We start from the raw sequence: 26,430 nt of genomic DNA on the forward strand, positions 1-26,430 counted from the left end.
TATAGGAGGATTAGGAGGAACTTAACTGAGGACCATGGGGGAGAAGAAGGGGGGAAATGGTGGGGGAAAGGGAGAGAGGCAAACCATGAGAGACTCTTGAATGCTGACAAAAACTGAGGACTGATGGATGGGGGTGGGGGGTGGGGATGGGCATGGAGGAGGGCACTTGTGGGGAAGCACTGGGTGTTATGTGGAAACCAATTTGACATAAACTATTTGTAAAAAAAAATAATTACTTCATTGGGGTAGAAATCTTTTTTGGAAATAAAACTATTCCTTTATGTGTAATAAGCTAAGGCTATTTAAGAGTATTTAAATTAAGAAATAAGACTAGGGGCACCTGGGTGGCTCAGTTGGTTAAGCATCCAACTCTTAACTTCGGGTAAGGTCATGATCTTACAGATCCTGAGATCCAGCCCTGTGTAGGGCTCTGCACTGACAGCATGGAGCCTGCTTGAAATCCTCCCTCTCCCTTTCTCTCTGCCCTTCCTCTCTCTCTCTCTCAAAATAAATAAATAAATAAGAAAGGCTAGAGTTGTAATATTAGGTAGGAATTTAATATTTAATAAATATTTCAATTATATCACACATTTAGGATACAACAACAAAGTTGAAAGCTCTTGCCTGAGCAGTCATGATTTGGCATTTGGAAAATGTGGTTAATATTTTTGTAAACCACTATATATGGAGTTTGTAAATGAACATTCAAGCCCTGGGTTTAGGTCCTTCTCTTATTAATACTTTTAATAATCCCACCATTACCATCATTTTAAATGATATTAGGTACAAGAGAATGTACTAACTTCTGGCATGCAAGGCCTATACCTGGCCTTAATGAGCTTACCCAGTATAGCCAAAACAGACATAGAATATACACATAAATGATAAGTATCGATAAAAAGAGATCATCACAGTTTTAATAAAAGTAATTCCAATAACAAAGTTAGAGGTGGCATACTTTCTTCACTGATGGAAGCAACAGAGCCTGAACTCGATTTTGTCAGAGAAGCTATTGGTGATTTTGTGAAGAGGAAAAGGCATTCTAGGCAAAGAAAAGCAGTGGGATCCAAGACAGAAAGAGCTTGGTAAATTCCATGATATTTTGGCTGGAGTTTGTTCAAAGAAATTGTGAGAGATAAGTCGAAGCAGAATGTTCAAGCAGCATCTAGAAGATCTGAAGAGTTTGAACTTAAATTTGTAGGCCACGAAGAGTCACTGCAGGGAAATATGATGAAAGCAACACTTTAGGAGGATTAACTAGCCAGTGCATGTGTAGGATGGGTTGGTGGAGAAGACCAGTTAAGAGGGTATCACTGGTGTCCAGGGAGAGTGTTCCCCAAACTTTGCTTCTGGGAATACTGATTTTGAGGTAGAGAGATAGTAATAAAACTGCTGGAGGGATTTTTTTTTTCTTATGAAATAAAGGAAACATTGCAAATTAAATTTTCCTCTTAGAATTACAATGCCCTTTAACACATTAAAGGCCTATAACAAAGAAATGCATAATTTCACAAACTTATTTGCACATAAAACACTTGCTATCTAGGGGCCCCTGGGTGGCTCAGTGAGTTAAGCATCTGACTTCAGCTCAGCTCATGATCTCCTGGCCCATGAGTTTGAGCCCCACATTGGGCTCTGTACTGACAGCTCAAAGCCTGGAGCCTGGTTACGTTTCTGTGTCTCTCTCACTCTCTGCCTCTCTCTCTCTCTCTCTCTCAAAATAAATATTTAAAAAAAAATTTTTAAAGGCTTGTTATGTGTTCATAAACATATCACTGTCTTCCACTGAAACCACTTTCAATACTTAGAAATTTTGGTCTTATCAAGTAAATACCTACTTTTTAAGAAGTCCATCTAAGAAATAATAAGAGTAGAGGGAAAAAATGAAATTTAACAATTTTTAGGAACGAACTTTGACATCAGTTATTCCAGACCCTATCTTCACCCTTGGCAATCAGAAACTAAGGTTCACCTTTGGTTTTGATGCCTTTCTAGTCAAATTATATATTAGCTTAATGATATTTGTGTGCCGCTTTGCTCTCCATAAATAAATCATAAGATGTCAAAGAATAAGACTAACCTGTGTCTTACTATCTTTGTAATCTCTACATCTGACTCATAGTAGGTGGTGGAAAAATACTTGTTGACACTTGAAAGCGATGCAAAAGCCAGAGAGTATGTGACTTGCCTGTGGTCACACAGGTGGTAGCAGGATACATTGAAAATAATGAATTCCAAGAATTTTGTATAAAATATTAGCTGTGGGAGTGGGAAAGAAACTTGGAAATGAGAAACCTAGTAGCTTTCAGATAAAACTCTAATACTAATTAGCAGTATGATCTTGATCAAATCACTTAACTTCCCTGGGCCTCTGTTTCCTCATCTAAGGTCCAGCTCCAAAATATTGAGAGATCTCCATTTTTTAATACTATAAATAGCCAAAAATTAACTGGATGTTGTAATTTCTTCTTCAGTGGAAATATATTCTTCTGAGGGACTGTGTTTAATTGCAGAAGACCTTTTAAGTATTTACTTCTTTATATTTGTACTTCTGTAATATTCCTGAATTCATAACTTTCTGTTTTCTTATTTTCCTCTTCCTTCAAACTTTATCAAAGATCATGGAATCTCTAAAAGTGTACCAGTGTGTGTGCTTATGTAATATTAGGACTGAAAATTTTAAATCTTAAAATGTGAAAGCTCCAGTTGTCAGAAGATCATAAAGTCTCTACTTTTAAGGACTGTTAAAAATCACCTTCTGTGAGATCTCAGCTTTGGGATTTTTTCTGACATTTCAAGACTTAAATTTGAAAGTGTAGAATCTCTATAAATACAACATTACCACAAGCCCAAAAAAGTCAAGAAATGCAAAAGGTTAGATTCTTACTAACTCCTCTCCCACATTATGCTCTAAATTGAGTTATGCATCTTAGAGTTAAATACGTAATCAGGAATACTTGATGTGAAATACAATTTAAATTATGACATATTAAGCTTTTCTCTTTGAATTTGGGGGAATAAAATTGTGTATGTAAATCATGGAATATCACATTTTTTGTATGTGCCCTTAAGGCTTTTTTATGTTTTCTTCACATAGTCCCCTCATTTACAACTTTATCTTGCTGTGGACTAACCATATGGGAAATCCACTATTTTAAACTTAAGCTATTTTTGTGGTGTTACTGCATAAGAAAATGCCTTTAGAGTAGAAAAATTATATTTTTTACCAGATTATATAAATAAAAATTAATTTTTTTCTAGTGGTCATTTTTTGGTTCAATTCAAAGTATATAATTTTTAAACCCTAAATATCTCTGGTAAGTCACCATTGCCATGGCCAAGTGAAATGGAAGATAATAAAGGAGAAGTGTCATGAGACCTGGCCATTTTCAACGTGTTGAAGATTTAAAATTATGTGTAATTTACATGAGACATATAAATGAAAGGATAGACTTCACTAGGATTTTTTTTTGCTTTAAAAATAGGGTATTTCTCTCTTGCAGCAGCATCTCACATCTCATACATATGTGCATATTTAGTTTTCTGTGTAGCTTTCGGTCCCAAGAACACTAATTATAATTTTAAATTATCAATAAGATATAGGCTTAAAGTACAGTAGATGTTAAATTTCATATATCTTGTAAGACTCCCTATGTAAAAGCAACCCTTTTTGCCTTTATTTTCATTTTTAAAATATTCTTGTGAACTTTCAGTCACTTATATTTTGCCTTTTAAAAGTTAAGAACACTCTTTGAATTTGTGGCGTGCAAATACTATATTCCTTTTACGGCCAGAAAGATATCACTGATGAGTATTCGTCTGTGCAGCAGGGAAACAAGTGAAAAACCAACGCATGGCCGTCAGTTCACATCAGAGCACCTGAAAGTGTTTCTTTGAAGCCTCTGTTGGAAATAGTTACAAAATGCTTTGCCATTGATTTGTTGGTATACCTGCTACTGTTGTTTACCAAAGAGCCTTGATGACACTGCCTTTAGGTTGTCGCTTGTTTGTTTGTTGTCTTTGAAGCAGTTCTGCCCACCATGATTATGGTTGCCCCAGCCAAAGTTTGCCAAACGGCAGTGACCTGGAGGTCCTGCTCTTGTGCTCTGAAACCTCCATCCTGATTTTTATAGTTTTCTTCTTTTCAGAGGTTAACCGCACTCTGTTAATTTTGTTCTTTCTTAAATATGAAAACACCGTCCAACCCCGCCAGTCACGCTGAACCTTCTCAGGAACGAAAATGTTATGTCTCTAGCAGGTTCAGTTTTGGGAAGCATATACGAAAGTTAACACTTCCTCGTAAAATGTTATTGTCTAGGGTTTGGGGCTGTATTAGAGCCACCTATAGACTAGCCAGCTTCCCAAAGAATATTCTGCTGCTCTTTTTGCATAATGGGATTATTTTTGGAAATGTCTCTCCTGGCCCAAGATGTGCTACCGTCTCAAATTATATTTGGGCCCGTTAAGCATCTTCAGTGTGCTTTGCAATCATTTTCATCCATTATGCATGCAGTTGTTTCATCGTTACTCTCTGATACACACTGACATTCGGCTACACAGTAGGTAAGAGGTAGACGTAGGACTGAAAACCCCAGGACAGGGAACAAGGCCCAGTTTGGTCTCTTCTTGGCTAAATTCCATTTTGGACAGCTCTTTGTTTTTTTTCATGTGTGGTGTCTAATTGCTTATCTCTAAACATAAGGCTCAATTGGTGGGAGCTTGTGTGGGGCGAGCCATTTGCCCTTTCCTGAATGAAAAAACTGAACATCATTAACAGTTTATTTTCCACAGAGAACCATGATGTAAGCATGTACCAAAAAAATGTTATTTCTGACTGCCCAATTTTGCCCGGGCTAGTCCCTGATTTATGTCATGACCTCACAATAGCCTCTCGTGCCGCCTGGCCACAAAGCTTGATTATTTTGTAATTTGATCTTCGTGGGGATTCCAGCCGTGCTTCCCCGCTTGCTCGTGGGCAGCAGAATGTGGCAGCATGCCTGCTCACTTGCCTATACTGCTGTGATCAGATTACGCCTTCTCAGCGTTTCTTGCATTGGCTGCCTGTGAAGTCCAGAGAAGCCTGAAGTGGAGATAGAACAGAACAATTAAAGAGCTCGTGGCATCTTCATATCACATGTGTCTTCTGTTAACAGAATCAGAGAGTCATTCCACGCTGAGTGTCTCTATTTGTAAAAAAAATTCTTAAGTGAACTTTTTTGTGCTGCGCAATTTCCAAAAACCATTCTTCCAACTTTAATGTTATTTTTAGAGCTATCAGTTGGGTTTTAGCTTTCAGCTTTTAGACATTTCCATAACATGTTAAGGTTCTTCATAAAAGACGGAAAAATCCTTTTTGTTATTTGTTGCTAACAACGAATCATTACAGGACATCGTAATTAGCAAAGCACTCTTCTCTCTGTGTTACTCTTTCATCCAAATATTTATAGAATGATATTTGTCAAGACCTTTATGAGATAGCGTGACTGCATCCTGTTGAGGTTTTAGGAGAACACAGGGTCCAACCTGGCACTGATACATGACATGGAAAATTTAGAACTGATTCTCCTCCCATTTTTTTTCGAGCACCAAGGATGTGCAGTCTCTCCCTGATGCGCCGGGATGCAGGGGTGATCTAGACACGTAGTCCCTGCCCTCCTGAGCTTACGAGTTAGTCTTGGAAATAAAAGCTCAGATATAGTAGACACATTTGGATGTTTTTCAAAATTATATGAGGATAATCTTAAATTTTACAAAATGTAAAGTAAGCGGAGAAACTGAGAGTTGGAAAGGACATTGGAGTTCATTTCTTAGAGTCTCCTTCCTCCTGCAGTGTGGATTCCTCTCCATGGTATTTGCTCCTACGAGTGAACAAAATGTGCAATTCATGTTTCATTGTTCAGAAATGAAGAAATCATGATTATAGGTTAAGATATAATCTAAACTCCACTCAAAGCTCGATTAAAACAGTTTTGTTTTCTGACACTGTCATTCATACATTCAGTGGACCAGCAAGAAAGCTTGGAAAATGAAGCATAAACAATGCGATGCCAGTTTGCTTTAAAATCCCTAATATATGTTTTGTAAACAAAGCTTTTAAAACTTAGAACTCTACTAATTAAATAACAAGAAGGATCTTATGAACACATGAAGAGCCGGAATCTAAAATGCCTTCAGGGGAACAGGTGCTGTAATGACATCACTGTGTGTCACACAGCCTTTTTTTTTTTCTTGATACTTACATTTGGTCATAATGGAAAGAAATTGATTCCAAATGTGTTTTCTTGACCTCCTTCTCCATTCATGTTAGTGCCTAACCTTAAATGATGTTTCTACAATCTCGGTTGTATTTACAGTAATTATATGCATAATGTAGCATATTATTGTCCGGACTTCCTGTTTAATCAGTACGGAGCTTCTCACAAGTGCAGCTGAAAAGGGCAAACAAAATTAAAGCTTTATATACCAAAACAAGTTTGATTTGCTAAGCTCCCAGCATTCCAAAGTACACAAATTTGTTCCACTAAGTTTTCCGATGGCTTGCAGATGGGCAATGATTAATCAGAGAGCTAACTGTGAAGTAGTTTGCAATTAAACTGGAAAGCTCTGAAGCATGCTAATTGAATCAGAAAATTAGAGACACTGAACAGTAATTGGCTATTTCTCATGCAGCAGGTGCCAGGCCACTCATCTGTGGAACAAGGTATTTAAGGCACATTAGCACTAGTAAAAATACTTCTTGATATGGAACAGTTAGATTTTCTGCTCATTTTCACCATGGATGTCAAAACATACAGCTGTGCTATCTGGTACTTGCAATTCATGTTTGAAGAATTTAAGTTAGGTAAACATATGGGAGAGGAGTGCTGGGCAACCTCTAAGTGCACAGGAAACAGTTGAGAAGTGAAACCTAAAATGAGGGACTGAGGTTTTGTTTTCTCAACTCAATCACTTTTGCTCTCTTCTGGTACAAATTTAGAAGTTGAATTTTCTGTTTAGTGTTAGTTTAAAGCAACAACAGTATAAATCTAGTACTGCTGTGAGCTTACTAGATACATAAAGCCGATTCATATCATGTCTCAGCATGAGTTTATATCTTCTAATTAGTACCACCATTTTATAGAGTGAGCACATGCTATGAAAGTTTGTTTGCCATGCCAACAGGGACTGGGACATGTAGTTTTTCCTTAGTGGAACGATCTGCCGTAGCATCGTGAGCAACTGTAACCTAACCAATGGGTAACCAGGCAAAAATGGAATTTAATAAGTTCAGTTGTAGCGATTTTTTTTAATAATAATCATTTTCATATTATCAAGGGTGGGGCATAAGAATTCTATTTCCCTTTGTTTTAATCAGAGTTCAGTGTTATTATTAGAAGTGAAAAATATAAAGGAAATTTAAAATAGAGTAATTTATACTGTGTTGGGAAGCGGAATAGTACAATATTCACATGCTAATCATACTACTTAGCAGATGACTGCAGAAAATAGTGAGTTTGAACCAAGAGACATAAATTATAAATTGCAAATAGTGCATAGGGGATATGTTATAACTGTGTCTCATTTAAATTGAGACAGGGAGTTTTCTCTGCACAAATAATGTTCCTTCATTAAGTTTTAAAGTCTGTTTCATAATGTTTTGTTAAGAACATTTGGCAACATGTTACCAAAAAAAGGTTTTTAAGCGGAACACACAGGTTTTTAAAAGTACAACACACTACATACAAACATACGCTCTATGTCTTTAAGCTGTAGTGTGTGTGTGTGTGTGTTTAAGTTAAAGCAAAAGCTCCTCTTTGGTGGGCCTCCTTCCCCACCCCCAATAAGCCATGTACATTTTACATTCTTCAGTTGGAAAGCAGTTCTGAAACATTTACATGATCAATGTCTTTTGCTTGAGGGATAAAGTTTGCTCTTCCATGGACAAGTGAGAACATATTGATCATTTTATTCTATTTGCTATTTCTAAATTCAATATACCTCTTGAGTCGATAAGCAAGATCGAGAGCATATTCTTTTTTGTGTGTGCCTGGTTGTAGCTTGTTCTCAAGATCCAAGATACATTTTTGATTAATCACGAATGCTCTGAGGTCATGGAGAGCAAATGTGTTTGTGGAGTGTCAGCTGATGCTGTCAGATAAATGTCTTAAGCTTAGCCAGGGTTCATGCCCCAGCTTTAGGCTGTGCCAAATGTCTCCCCTTGTTGAGGCAGATAACAGCTACACTGGAGGCGACTGAGCTGTTTGTTCACTGAAAGGGCTGACCTTGCCATATGGGGCTACAATCAGGTGGAAGAAAGAGTGTAGATGTTTTAATTGAAACTTTACAAATTTAAACTTTTCCCTTGATCAGAAGATCTCAGTATCCACCAATTTACATGCTAGCCCTTGTATCTTATGTGATTATAACCACGTTTCTTCAGTATTTCCAATTAGTTTCCCTAGGGTGAATAATTTCTCCAATATTGTTTTTAATGTATTCTGTGACTATTTGGGTATTATCAGTGTGTCATTAAAATGCTTATTAGGATAAAAGGATACAGTTTTCCTTGGATATGTCTAGGAGAAATTATTCTTGCTCTGTAGTTTGTTGTTTGGGTTTTTTTTTCAAATCCACAAAATAAAAATATGGTCTGCGCAAAGGGAGGTCACTTGTGTTAATGACCCTTGTCCATGTACCCTCTTATCTTCAGAGGACTCATTTAATCACATTTACCCCCACTTACAGTAATTTGTCTTCTTTTACTAGACAGAGTCTATAAATAGGAAATAATGACAAACCTAAACTAACACCTGGAGAATGCTTTGTACCAAGGCTTTCTCTGTTTGAGACTAAAGGCAATCAGATTGATCATATGGTGATGCATAAATAAATGAACTCTCTGTGGGCTATTTGTGGGCATTTGCTGCAAAATACCTTTAAAAAAAAAAGTGCCTTTCTTCCCTCTTACCCAGTCTTTTTTTTTCTCCAAAGAAGCTGGTCTACTTTTCTTTCCTCACAATAAGATCATACTGCCATGGGTAAATCATCAGTGCTAATTAGACAAAATAATGCTGTTTTAAAAAAAAAAAAAAGAAAGAAATAACACATCTGTCATGAACTCCCACCAGATCTCTCGGAAATGAGACATTTTAAGTATTTTATGCTGAACACAAAATATCTTGAGGAAATGGTTTTATATTATGTATCCCAAAACAAAACCATCAGTGTCAGAGACTAGTGCTACTTAACAGCATTCCATTTTAAATTATTTTCTTTAAAATTCCCTCACACTTGAAATGTGGTTCCTACTGGCTGTGTATACCCAGATGGTAAAGTAGAAAACCTTGATGGAACTAGAAGAAAATGAAAGATACTCTTTTAATTTTGGAAAGCTTTTCTTTATCAGATAATACCAGAAAAGTATTACATTTCAGTATCTAGAGACAAATATGTTTCATGTGTATTGATATCAGTGAACAAAATGAATTTTGATTTGATTCGGTTTGGTTTCTGCAGTGGCTAAAATGACAGACTGAGTAGAAATGAAAAAGACTGAGGATAACTTCTATAGTCAAACGTTAAGCTTCTGGTAACGTGATTCAAAGAGTCAAATCAGATTGTGATTTTCTATAGTTTTCTTAATTATTTAAAGATTAATAATAGCTAATGCCCATATCACATTTGCAATTCCTAGTTGAAATATAAATAAGAAGATTTTTAAATTCTCTTTTCTTCAAATTTAAACACAGTTTAATTCTACACTAAATTTTGTGGTCATTATGTTTTTTTAAAGCGTCCTTACCCATTATCCGATTTTTCTTCTTTTCCTCATTATCTTAAGAAATGCTTTATATGCACTAGAATATCATTAATGCATACAACAATGTTTTTGTCACTCCTTTTTGTGAAACCGCAGCCTAGAAATGCAGTTAACCCTTTGTTTCATAGTGTTCTTAGTCCCATCATTTTAAAAATACTGAACATTGTCATGCCCAAACCAGATCCAGGAAAAGACGTGGAATGGTTGGATTTTTCATATTACATAGATTGTGTTATTTATAATACCAACAATTGATAATGACATAGTAAAATATTTATTTAAGATTTAGAGGTGATTATGGGGCGCCTGGGTGGCTTAGTCGGTTGAGCGTCCGACTTTCGCTTAGGTCATGATCTCGCGGTTCGTGGGTTCGAGCCCCGCGTCGGGCTCTGTGCTGACTGCCAGCTCAGAGCCTGGAGCCTGTTTAGGTCTGTGACTCCCTCTCTCTCTGACCCTCCCCTGCTCACGCTGTCTCTCTCTCTCCTAGAAATAAAACATTAAAAAAAAATAAATAAAAAAAAAAAAAGAGATTTAGAGGTGATTCCCATCATGACTTAGATCCATCTGTGGAATAGTAAAATAAACTGAGTGTGAGCAAGACTCACTTGGCTCTTCCTCAGAATTGCTATCTCTGTAGCCATTGTTTGCTATTGTGCCTATGTAGTTACCAGATCTTTCCATTGAAATAATGAGCTTTATCTCTCTCTAATATTTCTATTTTTCTTCATACTACTTCATACATTGATTCTTTTCCAAGCTAATTCTTTTCTTTCCTCTCATTTAAAATTGCTGTTTAAATGATCACTTATTTCAGCTACAAACCAGTAAGTCTGAAATTTTCAAAAGAGTTCATCATACCTATTGAAGGGGAACTTTTCCTAAGCTTTAATCTCTTATTCTATATAGGCTTGTTTAAAAAATTGCAAAGTCGCCTCAAAATTTATGGAAAGAAACACCTGCTATGTTTCCAAAAATTGTTTCCATATACCAAAATTTGCTTTACTTTTTTTTTTAACTTTTTTAATGTCTTTATTTCTGAGAGAGAGAGAGAGAGCGTGAGCAGGTGAGGGTCAGAGAGAGAGGGAGATACAGAATCTGAAGCAGGCTCCAGGCTCTGAGCTAGCTGTCAGCACAGAGCCCGACGTGGGGCTCGATCCCACAAACCGCAAAATCATGACCTGAGCTGAAGTCGGACGCTTAAGCGACTGAGCCACCCAGGTGCCCCTTGCTTTACATTTTAAGTCTGTTCATATTTTCAGTTTCTGATTAGAGTTACAAATCCTGCATTTTATTAATCAAATTTGAGGATGGTTTCCATTATATGTAAAGGTTTTTTGGGTTTTGTTTTTTTTTTAGTGTCTATTTATTTTGAAAGAGAGGAAGAGAGCACGAGCAGGAGAGGGACAGAGAGGGAAGAAGGGAGAGAGAGAATCCCAGGCAGGTTCCATACTTACCATGGAATCATGACCTGAGCCACAATCACCATTCAGATGCTTAACCGACTGAGCCACCCAGGCGCCCTTATACATAAAGGTTTTAATGGAGAGGAGTCCTTTTAAGGAGGGAAGCTCTTATTTGCCATTCAGAACAGTTTCTCAATTAACATTATAATTGTACTTTAGTTTACTTTATCATCCAAAATTAGTTTTTTACATTTGAATTTTTATCTTTTTACTTTACTTAACAAAATACTAATGCTAGGGTTTCTATTTCTCTATTATGATTCTTTATATTCTGTACTTTTTAGTTTAATACAAAACTAATAGTAAAATCATTATTGACAATTATTACCCAGTAACAATTGACATACAGTAATAATGACAGTCCATATTTATTTTGTTTGACTCATTTGGCTTCTTCAAGATTCTGGAGGGTTTGAAATTACTAATGTCCTGTCAGATAAAATCTATGCAAAATGCCTTGTTTTAAGGGTTTATAATGCTTCCCATACTAATGAGTAAAACAATTCATCATTTTCAAATGTATAATCAGTGTCAGCATTTTGTGTGTCACAATGAAAGTCTTCAAATAGTGGCATTCCGGATGCTCCTGTGAGGAGCCAGAAGAAAATTAGTTTCTTCTTATAAAGCCTTTTTACAAAACACCAAGGAAGAAAAAAAAATTAGTACAATTTTTAGTACAGTTATTTTAAATAGTACAACTGTAAATGAAAGTAATGTGGAACTTTTCAGCATTGTGAAGTGTATAATCACAATTTTCATTCTTACGTATAAACAAAGACTATAGTCCTTGAGGAAGTCTCTCCCTTGATAAGCTCATAATTTTTACACATGTAGAAATGTATAGAAGACATTATTATGTTTATAATCTTGCATTGCTGATTATACATAACTAATTACAACAAATAAAGAATGAAATGGTACTTTAAATTATACCTGTGCGGCTACTTGTTTTGTGGGATTCAAAATAATCTGGTTTTTTCCTTATGCTTAATGACACAGAGGGCATTTCTAAGTGCAACTAACAGACGTCATGTTTGGCCCTGAATTATGCTGTGTATATTTCCTCGACCCGCAGGAAATTCATGTAAATTTATCATGATGTAAGTTCATCCGCCTTGAAGACCCACAGATTTACTCTACACAGACCAAGGAAACAGAAAGGAACAGAAAAGCAGGCAAGTGTTTGTGAAGCGTGTAGAGCAAGAAGGGGGGTAAAGGCAAGGGCAGATTGTTCAGGAACTTGTAGACCTGGAGTCTGAATTTCTTTCTTATTCAAAGTACGCAGGATGCCATCTGAGGTTCTCAAGATGGAGAGTGATAGGATCTAATTTCTAGAGGGAAAATGGATTGGTGGGGGAGCAAGAATGTAAGCAGCTGATTACTTGGGAAGCTATTGCGGTAGCCTAGGCAGGAGATTATGGTGGCTTGAATGATGGTAGTAGTAGAGATAGGAAGAAGTGTCCAGCATGTCTTAATCCTTTAGATATGGGAAGTGAAGCGATAGAAAGGATGAAGGATGATTCCTAGATTTTTGGCTTGAACATCTGGGCAGTGTCATTTACTGAGAGTAGGAAGTTCTAGGAGAGGAATAAATTTGGGAAGGAAAAGTGCAAGTAAAGTTTTGGCATTTAACCATGCTCTGTTTTTATCTTCAAACACTTATTTAAGGAAGTATTCTAGAAATCAGAGGGAGGTTTCATGGCAAGTAAGAAAAACAGCAAATGCATGCGACTTTAAATTTTTTCTTTTACCAGGACATGAGACTCGTAATGTGAGCTATAAATTATTTGACTAGAATGTAAGGATCTATAAAACTGCTCATGGACTAATATAGGCTGGTGTATACCCTCAAATTTAGCTATTTCTAAACAATGGAGATTTCATGTGAAGGGTGCAGATCCACTGTTGGCCACGGTGATGAGCACTTTTTCAATAGCCCCAACAATGAACACATAATTTCAAAACCAATTTCTTGTTCCCTTAATTTCTCTATTAAGGGATTTTAATAACATTTTATTAAGAATGCACAGCTTAGGGGCACCTGGGTGACTGAGTCCGTTGAAGGACCAACTCAGCTCAGGTCATGATTTCAGCTCAAGTCATGATTCCACAGTCATGGGACTGAGTCCCACATCTGACTCCGCACTGAGCATGAGGCCTGCTTAAGATCCTCTTTCTTGGGGTGCCTGGGTGGCTCAGTCAGTTAAGCGTCCGGCTTCCGCTCAGGTCATGAGCTCACGGTTCATGAGTTCAAGCCCTGCATCGGGCTCTGTGCTGACTGCCAGCTCAAAGCCTGGAGCCTGTTTTGGATTCTGTATCTCCCTCTCTCTCTGACCCTCCCCTGCTCGCTCTCTCTCTCTCTCTCTCTCTCTCTCTCAGAAATAAATTAAAAAACATTTAAAAAACTTTTTAAAAGATCCTCTTTCTCTTCCTCCCATTGCTCCTCTTTCCCACTCAGGCATGCTCTCTCTCGCTCTCTCGCTCTCTCTCGCTCTCTAATGAATGGATGGATGGATGGATGGATGGATGGATGGATGGATGGATGGATGGATGGATAGATGGATAGATAGATAGATAGATAGATAGATAGATAGATAGATAGATAGATAGAATTCACAGCTTAATGTTGCCTGACAAATGTAGAATGTCTGTTTTGTACCTTCTTTACCCAGTGACTAAGTAACCCTTTGCAAAAAGGTTGGTTTTTGGGTTTTTTTTTTTCCCAGTCAGCCCCATTCAGACTTGAAAAGAAAAATGCCTCTCATACATTTTGGCAGTCAAGTATGAAGAAGAGATGTTCCCAGATTCTAACTAGTTCTTCCTACTTCCATGACTGTCATTTTACCATTTTAATATTATGGCACAGTTGTCTGGAAACCATACCCTTCACTTGTGAGTTTTATCACCTTTTGTAGGTAACTTTCTGTGTGTGCTTGGTATTTTGTTCATGTATTCATACCTCTAAGCAGCAAGGTGACTTGCTTTGGGGGAGTGGATTTTATTTCCATTAGTTATGTTGGTAGCACAGCAGTAATAAGGAAAACCAGAATCAGGAAAGGATAAATTTGGTGCTTTACTTCAAAGACGCAAATTGGGATGACTTCTAAAGTTACAGTCCCATCAAGTTAATTTAGAGACTTCAGAAAGTACTGATGTTATCCAAAATCATTATTGAAACATTTGAAGATCACAAATTTCTCTGCAATTATCAGCTCACTTTTGTGAACATCAAATTAGAGACCAATCCAGTTTCCCCCATGGCAGATCGACAGACCTGGTGGATTGAGTAGATGCTATCTATGTCTGCTTTATATATTGATGCTAGTAAAGCGATCCATTGTCTCTTTCATCGTCTGATGATCAATAAGGAGGGAACAGGATGAATGATAGGACAAGGAGAGAAGACTTTGATAAGAAGCTGGTCTTACCAAATGTAGTGATGCTGAAGAACATAATACATAATGAAATGAAGTTGGGAGGTAGCCCTAGGTTTATACACATGCTGTCTCCTGTTCCTAAACCTAAGTAAACAAACAAAAACAAAAACCCTGATTAAATAGCACCTTAAATGCACTGAATTAAGCTGATTCAAATTTACACTCTCTTTTCTGTCTGGCTTTGTTTTGTACTTTAGAAAGCTTCTGATTTCTTCCTCCATGTTGCTTTTTAAAAGTTTCTGCCAGCCAGCATCTTATCCTTGTTCTTTTGTCATCTTTACATATGGGAAGACGCACCTGCTTTGCATTTACAGTTCATAGACCTTTATGCCTTACAAATGAGATAACATCAAGTCAACACAGTATTTTCGTATCACTTTGAAAATGAGGATAACTTTTTCTTAACAAAAAAAATTAAAAATAAATCTACTTGTGAGAAAACATTAATAGAAAGAGAAATTTAGTAATTGAGGTTATTCCTCAAAGATGTCATAAAATTAAGGATACAATCATGACCATTCTAATTTAGTCTTTCTTTGCTCCTTTTTTATCATCCAGACTTTATGTCTTTGAGGTCACTAAGTGTAACATTTCAGGCCGTCATATCTAGTGGTCATGAAATTTACCTTTAAGTGTGTCAGAACTGTTTTATGAATCTACCTGTGACTTGGCTTAATATAAGAATGAAAATCACTAGGTAAATTGTGGCTTTACTTTCAAAAATACATCCTGAAGGGCTTCTGGGTGGCTCAGTCAGTTGAGCATCCGACTTGAGCTCAGGTCATGATCTCGCGGTTCGTGGGTTCGAGCCCCGCGTCGGACTCTGTGCTGACACCTAGCTCAGAGCCTGGAGCCTGTTTCAGATTCTGTGTCTCCCTCTCTCTCTGACCCTCCCCTGCTCACGCTGCCTCTATCTCTCTCTCTCAAAAATAAAAAAATTTAAAAAGAAGAAACATTAAAAAAAATACATCCTGAAGAGGCCTCAGCAATAAGCATCTCTCAAAAAGTCTTTGTTGTTTTTTATGTAGTAGTTTTATCAGCCTCTCCCTGTGTCTCCCATCCCACAGCTCCGGGCAACTCAGCCACTTTTTTTCTTTCTCTTTTTCCTTTCTTTTCTTTCTTTTATTTTTTTTTTTTTTTTAAGATTCCAAATGTAAGTGATAACAGGCAGTAGTTACCTGTCTCTGACTAGCTTATTTGACTTAGCGCTAATACCCTCCAGGTTCATCTATTTTGTCACAAATAACATGATTTCCTTCTTTTTTAGTGCTCAGTACTATTATATTGTGTATATATGACCACATTTTCTTGATGTACTTATCTGTTTTTGGACACTTACATTGTTTCTGTGCCTTGGCTATTGTGAATAATGTTGCAATGAACATGGGAGTACAGATAACATTTCAAGATAATGGTTTCCAGTCTTTCTACCACCATTTGTTGAAGATACTATCCTTCCTCCATTGTATATTTATGGTTTATTGGTCAAAAATCAGTTGACATATATGCACAAGCTTATGTGTGGACTTTCTCCTCTTCTGTTCTATTGATCTATGTGTCTTTTTTTTTTTTTTATGCCAGTACCATACTCTTTTGATTACGATAGGTTTATAATAGACTTTGAAATCAGAAAGTGTGATGTCTCCAGCTTTCTTCTTTTTCAAGTTTGCTTTGGTTATTCAGTCTTTTTGGTTCCATACAAAATTTAGGATTGTATCTTATATTTCTGTGAAAAATGCCATTGAAATTTTTTTAATGTTTATTTATTTTTGAGGGGGTGGACAGAAAGTGAGGGAGGCAGAGAATGAGACAGAATCCCAGGCAGGCTCTGCACTGTCAGTACAGAGCCTGATGCTGGGCTCAAACTATGAGATCATGACCTGAGCTGAAATCAAGAGCCCTGTGCTTAACCAACTAAGCTACTAAGGTACCCCGTGCCATTGAAATTTTGATAGGGATTGCTCTGAGTGTTATGGACATTTTTACAATAGAAATTCTTCTCTAATTCATGAACACAGTATTTTTTTCGTTTATTTGCATCTGCTTTCATTTCTTTCATGAGTGTCTCACAGTTTTTACTGTATAGATCTTTTGCCTTCCTGGTTAAATTTATTCCTAAGTATTTTATTCCTTTTGATAACTATTATAAATGAGATTGTATATTTTTTAATTCCTCTTTCTAATAGTCCATTTTTAGTGTGTAGAAACACAACTGATTTTTTATATTGATTTTGTATCCTGCAACTTTACTGAATTTAGTATTTAGTTCATTGCGGTTTTTTGGTGGAGTCCTTAGAGTCCTTTGTGTGTATATTAACATGTCATCTGAAAATAGAAAAAGATTTACTTTCCAGTATGGATGCCTTTTATGTCTTTTTCTTGCCTAATTACCCTCACACTTCCGGTACAATGCTGATTGATTAAAGTGGCAAGAATGGGAATCACTGTCTTGTTCCTGATATTACAGGAAAAGATTTGAGCATTTCACCATTGAGTTTGTTATTAGCTGTGGGCTTGTCCTATATGGCCTTTGTTATGTTGAAGAACATTCCTTCTATACCCATTCTGTTGAGTTCTCTAGAATATTCTGATGGCTAACACTAGCCAAGACACTATACGGGTTGTAGTTATGTAAAAATAGTAGATATGATTCTTACCAAGTAGTTTTCACTGTAAGGGAAATGCTAATTTTGACTTTAAAAAGTACTAAACAGCCAGACTGTAGGCAAATGAATAGGTAATTGAGAAGAGAGATCTGGGCAAAAGAGGGTTTCAACCTCAAGGACAGAAGAGGTAAGAGAAGCAGTTGAAAAGGTTTAAGAAAATTCCTACTATAAAAGTAGAGAGAAACAATTACGTAAAATTAAAAAAAAAAAAAAAAACTTGCTCACTGCCAGGATTTTTGGCATATGCAGCTCATCACCAAGAACTGATATGACTTAATCCCGTAACACTTACTATTTTTGGCATTGTCTCGGAGTATGGATTGTGGCACGGGGTTTACAGATCCATTTCTGCACCCTACAAAAATTCAAAATTTCATTTTATGAACCACAAATGAGACCACATTTCTTATCCTTACAGCTCATGAATAAAATTGATTTTTAAGATTTTGGCCTATTCCCACATGTTGAGAGTCCATGTGTATCACAGCGCTTACTAATGGTCTTCTATGTCTAAGAACTGCAGTAAAACGAGCTTTCAGCTACAGGTACCCCAACAGTGAATTGTAAACCAAGTCTGAAGAAAATCAAGGATATACATTGTTGGGTAGGAAGGTAGGCATTCCAAGGGGCAGATGGAATGTGGCAAACCAAAGGCTGCAGAAGTGGTAGTAAGGGAATAAAAATGAATTGTATTGACTTAGTTAGTACCTATCATTTGTTAGAAGATTATATAATCATCTTTGGAATGGTCTATTAACACAAATTTAATAATAAATCTCCATTCCCCTGTTAAATGAGCCAGGACAAGTATTGCTCATTACTATGTTCCTGTAAGGAAGGCTATAGCAATATTTTGATAATTTAATGAATTTGTGAAAGTTGACCTAAGCACCAAGGGGCCTGGGCTGAAGAGAAGTACTTTTTTTTTTCCTTTGCAGGTTCCAAGGTGTAAAATGTGTACCCGTTTTTCATGCACAGACCTTTTTTTAATCATCCTGATTGATTTATTTCTCATTATCGAAGTTAGCAATATACCATCTACATGTCATTCATGTGAAATAACTATCTGTACTCTGAGTAAGATCTAGATGCAAAAGATCCATGAGTGTACATTTATTCAAATGAAGGTTGAAGTCTTTACAGATTCCCACCCAAGTATCTTATATAATCTTCTATCAGGATTGTATCTCCATTTCAGTTTGTATGACATTACCTGTTCTGAATAGGATAAAGACTCATTGTTCCTGTCAGGCCTGTTTTCAAACTAAATATTCATCTAGTCCTTTGTGGCTGCCATTTTTATCATGCATTTAGAACAGCTTCCCTTTACTGATCTGCCATTTTCCTGCAAATCACTGTTTGACTTGTATGATTTCTAGTGAGACAAGCTTAGACCTGGCTGCCTTTCTCTCAGTAACAGAGAAAAGAAATGTCTCTGGTGCCTGTGCTGCAAAGAAAGTTGATTCATGTGTAAATTATCATTTGGCCTTTATTTGCTTGGCCTGTGGAGAGTACACAGGCAGATAAAAGGTTCGGTGGGTCAGGGCTCAGTATGTGCAGGTTTCTCCGGTGGCTACAATGACAGCATTAGAATTGTTGTCACAGATTATCAGACACGCTCTGATGTCTTATCATTATTTATTTGCAGTTTTCAGTGTAAAATAAACTCTAATGTGGAAGATACTTCTGTCGTAACAGGACACCATGTACCTGTCCCGTGTTTGTTCTATCATCTCACATTCTAAATAAGAAAAACTGGTTTGTGTTTTCTTGAAGTTGGAAGTGGTATTTTTATGTTTCTGCCATCCATGTTTCTGGCTCTGGTCTATCTTCTTTTACTTCTACCTCATGTTTTCATTTCTTCAAACTTGGATATTGTCCAAGTTTGTTGTGAACTATGGGTAGATACTATCTTTGTAATATATCCTATTAAACTAGGTAGATGTAAAATGCTGTTGGGGTATATATAGCCACTTCTAGGCACTATGCAGAAATTGGATAGTTATAGAAACTGCAAAATCTGTTATCTGTGACTCAGTTGGTTTTCTTTAAAATAAAATTGCTTACGATGCTTTCATTATTATCTTTACTATTAAAGGACATAAACAAAGGTTTGGCCTTTTTTTTTTTTTTTTTACCACGTTATATCAACCCTCTAGGTGTTTAGCTGAAATGAGTTTATAAGGTCAATCCTTGTGTGTGTGTGTGTGTGTGTGTGTGTAAAAAACACTAAGATATGCGTTAATAAATCCCAAAATGATACGGTGCCTTCAGTCTACTTTTATTTTTATTATGAAGGTCTTATAATAGGTGTCAGAAGGGTAGAGCTGATATATCTATTTCTGCAGCTTTTATTTATTTGTGTAATTCATATTATGTATATATGTTGCTACATTATGATCCATGTTATTTTTTAAAGTATGTTAGAAACCAAGAGAATATATTTTATAAGGCCTACCTTACTAAATTGATGTTTACCAAAACATTATTGATTAATGGCCCCTCTGGTAAGCTTTCCTCTATTATAGTAAAATTAAATGAGTTTTAAATAATGCAGTTAGTATTATAAAATACCGCCTTCGGTTTTTTTCAAAAAGTTCTTTTCACTGTTGAAGAAATTCTGTCTAGAAACAAATTCCTTTCACTTGGACAAAAAGGTATAGTTTTTCATTGCAAGTTTCACTATTCCATTTGGAAAATAACCCTCTGTTCTGAGTATACTTATAATTAACCATATGTAAATCACCTTTATTTCCTTGTCACCAAGGCCTGAACAGTAGGGTAATATCTCCTTCCTTCTCCTTTCTGTGTCTGCTCCACTCCCACCACTGAAGCCCAGCTGAGATATGGAAGGACAGTCCCTCTCCTTTGTTATAAATGCCCCTAGGCAAGTTTTTCTCTGCACAGTCTGGCCCACAGCCTCCTTTGCATAGAACTGGGAAGAGATGGGTATATGTTAAACCTACTTATCCCTTTCCCTTGTCCAATTAAAAATCACTTCTTATTTTCTCCTAATTTTCTTTCTCATCTCCTCTTAGGCTGAAGTAATTCATTGAGTTTGGGCCAAATGGAAAGAGGAAAACTAAGAGGTAACTTCTAGCTTTCCTTTCAGGGTAAGGGAAATACTACTTCAGCTACCCTACCCTTATAAAGTTACCTTGTCCCAAATGGTAACTTTATAGAAAAGTTCATATTTTTAGCCTATAAAAACTGCTTGGCACAGATCACCTAATTATTTTATCACTTATTTGGCTACAGTTTTTATAATTCTGTTTTAACCAAGAGAGAGAATGGAGAAAGTACAGTTGAGGAAAATAGAGTAGACTGACAGAATAAAAAAATATGGGTAAAACTCAAAAGATGATGTGACCAAGCATAGACTTGCTTAATCTCATCTGTCTACCCAATGATATACAATGTGGCTGTGGGGAAGGAAACAAAAATTGCATCAGGACCATCATCTCAGTGTTCCTGGCATGCACACAGTTTTAAGGAAGTCGTATAATTGTGTTTGTACATTTATATAATTGATGTCTTACTGCAGATATTTAGTTAGGTATATATAAATACATTCTATGTATATGTGTATGGTATACAGCATACAAATATATCACTTGTGTATAAGTATGAACAGTTGTGACAATTTTCCTAAGAATATATCATATGCATCTGTGTTGAGATAGACATGCTATAATTATGACAATTAAAGACATTAAAAGGTAGCAAACAGATTTGTTTTTGTATATAATAATTTATTTACCCTGGTAGCTGAACTCAACACAGTATCTCCTTTTCAGCTTCCTTTTATCCATGAGGGGATAATGTGTTTTAATTAAGCCCTCTTGTCTACAAGCAGTAGAAATCCACTCAGCTAGCTTGGATTGAAGTTATAGTTTGTCTCCTAAAGAAGATTTGTACAGGGTCACCGAGGTGGCTCCTAAAGAAGATTTGTACTGAGTCACCGAGGTGGCTCAGTTGGTTGAGTATCAACTCTTGATTTCAGCTCAGGTCATGATCTCTGGGGTTGTGGGATCAAGCCCCTCGCCAGGCTCTGCTCTGAGCATGGAGTCTGCTTGAGATTCTTTCTCTCTGTCCCTGTGCCTCTCTCCCCAACTCTCTCTCTCTCTCTCTCTAAAAAATAAAAAACAAATAAGATTTGTGCAGAGAATATAAGAACTGAACTCTATACTCAAATTGTAATTTAAACCATTTAGACTTTTGAATGTTGTTCTAAAGTGAAATGAACCCAGTATGTGTTATTGTGAGGATACTCATTGTCTTATCATTGGAAAGTCACTGACAATTAATATTGCCATACAGGGCACCTACTGTTGCCACTTGTCTCTCATGAGACCTATATTCCTCTAGAGGAATCTCTGTTTTCTCTGCGTTATTCCTCTGTTCACTATAGATGGACCAGCTTCTTCCTCTTTCTTAGTCTTTCTGTCATCTCAGAACTTTGGCAAATGAACAGCCTTTCGGCCTGTCTAGTTCTGACTTTACTGCAGCTCCTATCCCTCACCAATAGCTTGGTTTCCTCCATTCATATTCTTAAGAAAATTATTTTTTTTTCTCATCTCTCTGCTTCATTTCATAGATGTTCATCCTATGAATTGGCTGCACTTAGATCAGTAACCATCCCAGGTTCAGTCAGCTGTGGATGGAAGGTGCAAGGTTATGTGGTGAAAAGGATGGCCCCTGTTGCTGTCCTTTGAAACAGGTCTGTAATAAATGTAGCTTCAGAAGAAGAAGAAAGAAATGGAAATCACTAGTAATCCTACCAATCAGAAATAACAACATAGAATATATTATTTCATGCATTTTTCTACACCTAAATGTATGTTTGTTTACAAAATACATTTATAATGTAAAAATTAATCATATTTCATCCCTGAAATCCCTGGTTGGGATTCTCTGTCTCTGTCCTTCCCCCGCTTGCACACTCACTTGCGTGCATGTGTGTTCTCTCTCTCTCAAAATAAAATAAATAATCTTTAAAAAAATACTAGAGGGGCACCTGGGTGGCTCAGTCAGTTAAGCGTCTGACTTTGGCTCAAATCATGACCTCATGGTTCGTGGGTTCGAGCCCCGCATCAGGCTCTGTGCTGACAACTAGCTCAGAGCCTGGAGCCTGTTTCACATTCTGTGTCTCCCCCTCTCTCTGACTCTCCCTTGCTCATGCTGTCTCTCTCTCTCTGTCAGAAATAAGTAAAACCTTAAAAAAAATAAAAAATAAATCAATAAATGTAGTTTCACTACGAGAGTTGGTTGATGAGCAGACACTAGGCTTGGCACCTCTAGTATATATATAACCAGTGCTACATATAACATAGGTTAACTCCCTGATATGGGACTGTTAACCAAACTATTAACATGATCATTGCTTAAATGTCACTCCTCAAGGAAGTCCCAGACCACACTCTATGTATACTCCTACCATATGGCCCCATAATACTCTGCATTTCCTCACCACCATAAAACTCATCAGTGTTATTATAATTACTTAATGCCTCTCTTCTCTCAGAAACTCTAAGATCTGTGAACAAAGAGACCATATCTTTCCTGCTCACCATTCTGTCACCGGTACCTGGCCCAGTTCCTGGCTTATAACAGTATCTAAATGTTTAAGTTATATGATTAATACATGCCTTAACTCTCCAGGAGTCAAGAGTTTTAGATTTACTAATATGCAAAAAAAAAAAACTCTTCATTTTAAACATCCCCATTTCTAACAGTGACAATGTCAGTGTCAGTATTTGTCACACAGGTACTAATTCTTCCCTCTCTCCATCATCAAGGCAGTCATGTTTTTTTGGTTCTTTCTTTCTTTTTTTTATCTGTAATTTCTTTTCTATTGCCACTGTCAACTCTCTTAGTCTAGGTTTCTTCACTTCCACCTGACTGGCCTCCTGGTCTGTAAGCTCTCACCCTCTTTATATCCTACATATCTTCCTAAAAAGCAGCTTTTTGTACCTCTTTCTCTGTAAAAAAAAAACAAACAAACAAGCAATCCAACTTTGTTGACTCTGCTTCTGCCTAAAGAATATGAAATCCAAATTCTTGAGTCCTTCTTTCTCTTGTTCCTGCTAAATATATAATTGGGCTTTCTCCTCCCATCCTACATGGCCTCTTTCATTCAGACAAGTCTACCTTTTACCTCTAGTCACAGTATGAGCATCCCCATTCACCCCTCTGTTCACTTATATTCTTCCTCCCCCAGTACTTAACTGTTTCTCTTCTTTCAAAACCCACCTCAAGTTCACTTTCTTCATTAAGTTGTTTCTACTGCCCAGTCCTCAGTAATCACTTCTTAATCTAAAGTTAGAAGACTTATTATCTCTGCCATTCAGCGGGTCATAACATATGCTACCTTACGGTAGTGTTTATTTTTGTATACAGAGTATGACAGTGAGAGATGGAGTCACACTGCCCAGCTTCAAATCCTACCTCCACAAGTTCCTATCTGGGTAACTGAACAAGTCACCCCCACCCCTGTAAACATTAGCTTTGTCATCTCTAAAATGGGGAAAATAATAGCACTTTCCTTTTGTGACACTTCAATGTAGTAAATCATCAAAAGCATAGTGAGCGCTCAAATGTTTTTTACAAAATTATTTGCACATTATTGATTAACTGGCTATTTTTAGATCCCAGTGCTAGATATTTATGTGCTAGACACCGTCCTAGGTAGATACAGTGTAAAGGGGTTAAGATAACAACCTCTGCTAGCAAGAAGCCACTCCTATCCTATCTCCCAGTTACAGTCCAAACCCATTGCAGTTGCGTTCATACAGTCCATACATCTTTACTGAATATTTGCTATCTTCAGAAACCCTGTGCCAGGCACAAGGAATTACAAGGACGTGTGATGTAAAGTCCGTAACATGCTAACTACACTGGGATTAAATTAAAAAATAAAAACTCCATGACCTTCAAGACTATTATAACTAAAGCCCCTCTCATTGTGCTTTGCACATGGTGAGAGCCCAGTGAATGTGTATTGGCACCACAGAGCATGGCAGTGATGACAAAGACTCTAGAGCACCACAGTTTCTAGCCTCTTTTTAGAGCTGTTAACTTTCTTTGGCTTCTTCATGTCTTCATTTTCCACTGAATGAATGCCAGGAAGTCATTTTCAATTTTTTTCTGTCTGATCAAGGCTTAGATAATATCTGCTTCTTTTGGTAGCTAAATATCCCCCAAACTCCGTTTCATGCTTCAGTGAGAAGATATTATGGTATTGCCAATGGAAACCACTTCACATTTGGGCAACATCATGATGTCTAAGTGGCTCAGATTCAAGTTTCAGTATAGATTCTGGTTCCTGCACATTTGCTGTCAAAAACCACTTTATAGGAGCCAAACTGTGGAATCCTTCCAAGTGTTAGGCACTATTAGAAGTACCATTAAAGTACTGCAGAGTTTCAAAAGATTATGAAATTCTGATTTCTTAACGTAATATATTCTATGGTACTTCCTTGAAATTTCAGTGAGTCCCATGTTTCTGTCATGGGGCTAAAGGCGATTAATATCACCCATTTTTTGTACCATCACAGGTTTAGCGACAACTCTGAGTTCAAGCTTCTAAAATAATTTTATAATGTTTTATAATACAACGCTGGATAGATAGGACAATTCTGATTCAAACATAACTGTGAAGTAAAACTTCAAGAAAATGTCATTGTTTTTCTTTATGCTTTATAGCTTAGTCCACTCTCCAAACCCTGCTCCTCTTTACTTCTTTGGTCAGCCTGCAGGGAATAAGACATATACATAACATTCAAGTAAAGATTTTTATAATATCAGAAATTACTTAGGTATAGGGGCACCTGGGTGGCTTAGTCGGTTAAGCGTCCGACTTTCGCTTATGTCATGATCTCGCGGTTCGTGGGTTCAAGCCCCGCGTCGGGCTCTGTGCTGACTGCCAGCTCAGAGCCTGGAGCCTATTTCAGAGTCTGTGTCTCACTCTCTCTCTGACCCTCCCCCGCTCACGCTGTCTCTCTCTCTCTCCTAGAAATAAATAAAAATATTAAAAAAAAAAAAAGAAATTACTTAGATATAAAGATAATTGTCCATCAACCTATGGTATGATAATTATGTTAATTTAGCATAAGATTTATCTTTAGTTTCCTTATAGTCAAGGCAGAAAAGGAAATAATAACTGACAATATCTTCTTCACTTGAAAAGCAAAAGCATATATACTTTTCTGAAAAGATAGTTTCCTTGCAATAAATAACAAAGTAATCATCACATACTTACCGGTAAACAATTACTTATGAAATTATTTTAGTGTCTTCTTCTCCCACTAGATTGTAAACTCCTTGAAGTCGGTGACCACATCTGGGTTGTTAATCACCATATCCCCAGCTCGTAGAAAAAAACTACTGGTTGAAATTAAAATGAAATGAGATCACGTGGATTCTTATCCAGGAAACATTGACTAACAATGGGCCATATCTTCCATGAACATGTTTGTAGAAAATCGAGTTCGCACTATACTGTTGATTTTTTAATATTTTATTTTTATTTTTTTCCAGCTTTATTTATTTATTTATAGTTGACAAAATTCTAAGACATTTAAAGTGTACATCATGGGGATGCTTGGGTGGCTTAATTGGTTAAGTCTTCGTCTCACATCATGATAACACGTGTTCATGAGATAAAGTCCCTCATTGGGTTCAACGCTGACAGCAGGAGCCTGCTTGGGATTCTCTTTTCATCTCTCTCTCTGCCCCCTCCCCTATTGCAGTCATGCACATGTGCTCTCTCTCTTCCAAAATAAATGAATAAACTTTAAAAAAAAGTAATAAAGTATACATCATGATGATTTGATATACATAGCGAAAAGGATTCCTTTCATCTAGCTAATTGACATATTCATCACCTTGAATATTTATCTTTTTTTGGTAAAAATATTTAAGTTCTACTCTCAGCAAATCTCATTTACATAATACATTCTTATCAACTCTAGTCACCATGTTATAATTAGATCCTCAGACCTTATTCCTCCTATGGTTGAAAGTTTGTATCAGTTTACCAACCTCTCCCTATTTCCCCCAACCCT

At 36.7% G+C, this 26,430-nt stretch overlaps 1 protein-coding gene across 7 annotated transcripts in view; it reads left to right on the forward strand.

Annotated features, from left to right (window-relative positions):
- Positions 1–26,430, forward strand: part of FAM172A (family with sequence similarity 172 member A) — a 429,946-nt gene that overhangs the window by 368,898 nt on the left and 34,618 nt on the right. The window contains exon 11 of one of the 7 annotated variants that reach the window (XM_039239375.1): positions 20,404–20,426. The exons of 4 other annotated variants lie outside the window; for them this stretch is intronic. In XM_039239375.1, coding sequence (XP_039095306.1) covers positions 20,404–20,408 — 5 coding nt within the window. In that variant the 3' untranslated portion in view covers positions 20,409–20,426. Of the gene's footprint in view, positions 1–12,261; positions 12,300–12,337; positions 12,400–20,403; positions 20,427–26,430 lie in introns of those variants that run through there. 2 more of the 7 variants (XM_039239371.1, XM_039239372.1) reach the window with 2 other exon arrangements.

Source organism: Hyaena hyaena, unplaced genomic scaffold, assembly GCF_003009895.1.
Source record: "Hyaena hyaena isolate Hyena2069 unplaced genomic scaffold, ASM300989v1 scaffold_156, whole genome shotgun sequence".
Classification (NCBI taxonomy): Eukaryota; Metazoa; Chordata; class Mammalia; order Carnivora; family Hyaenidae; genus Hyaena; species Hyaena hyaena.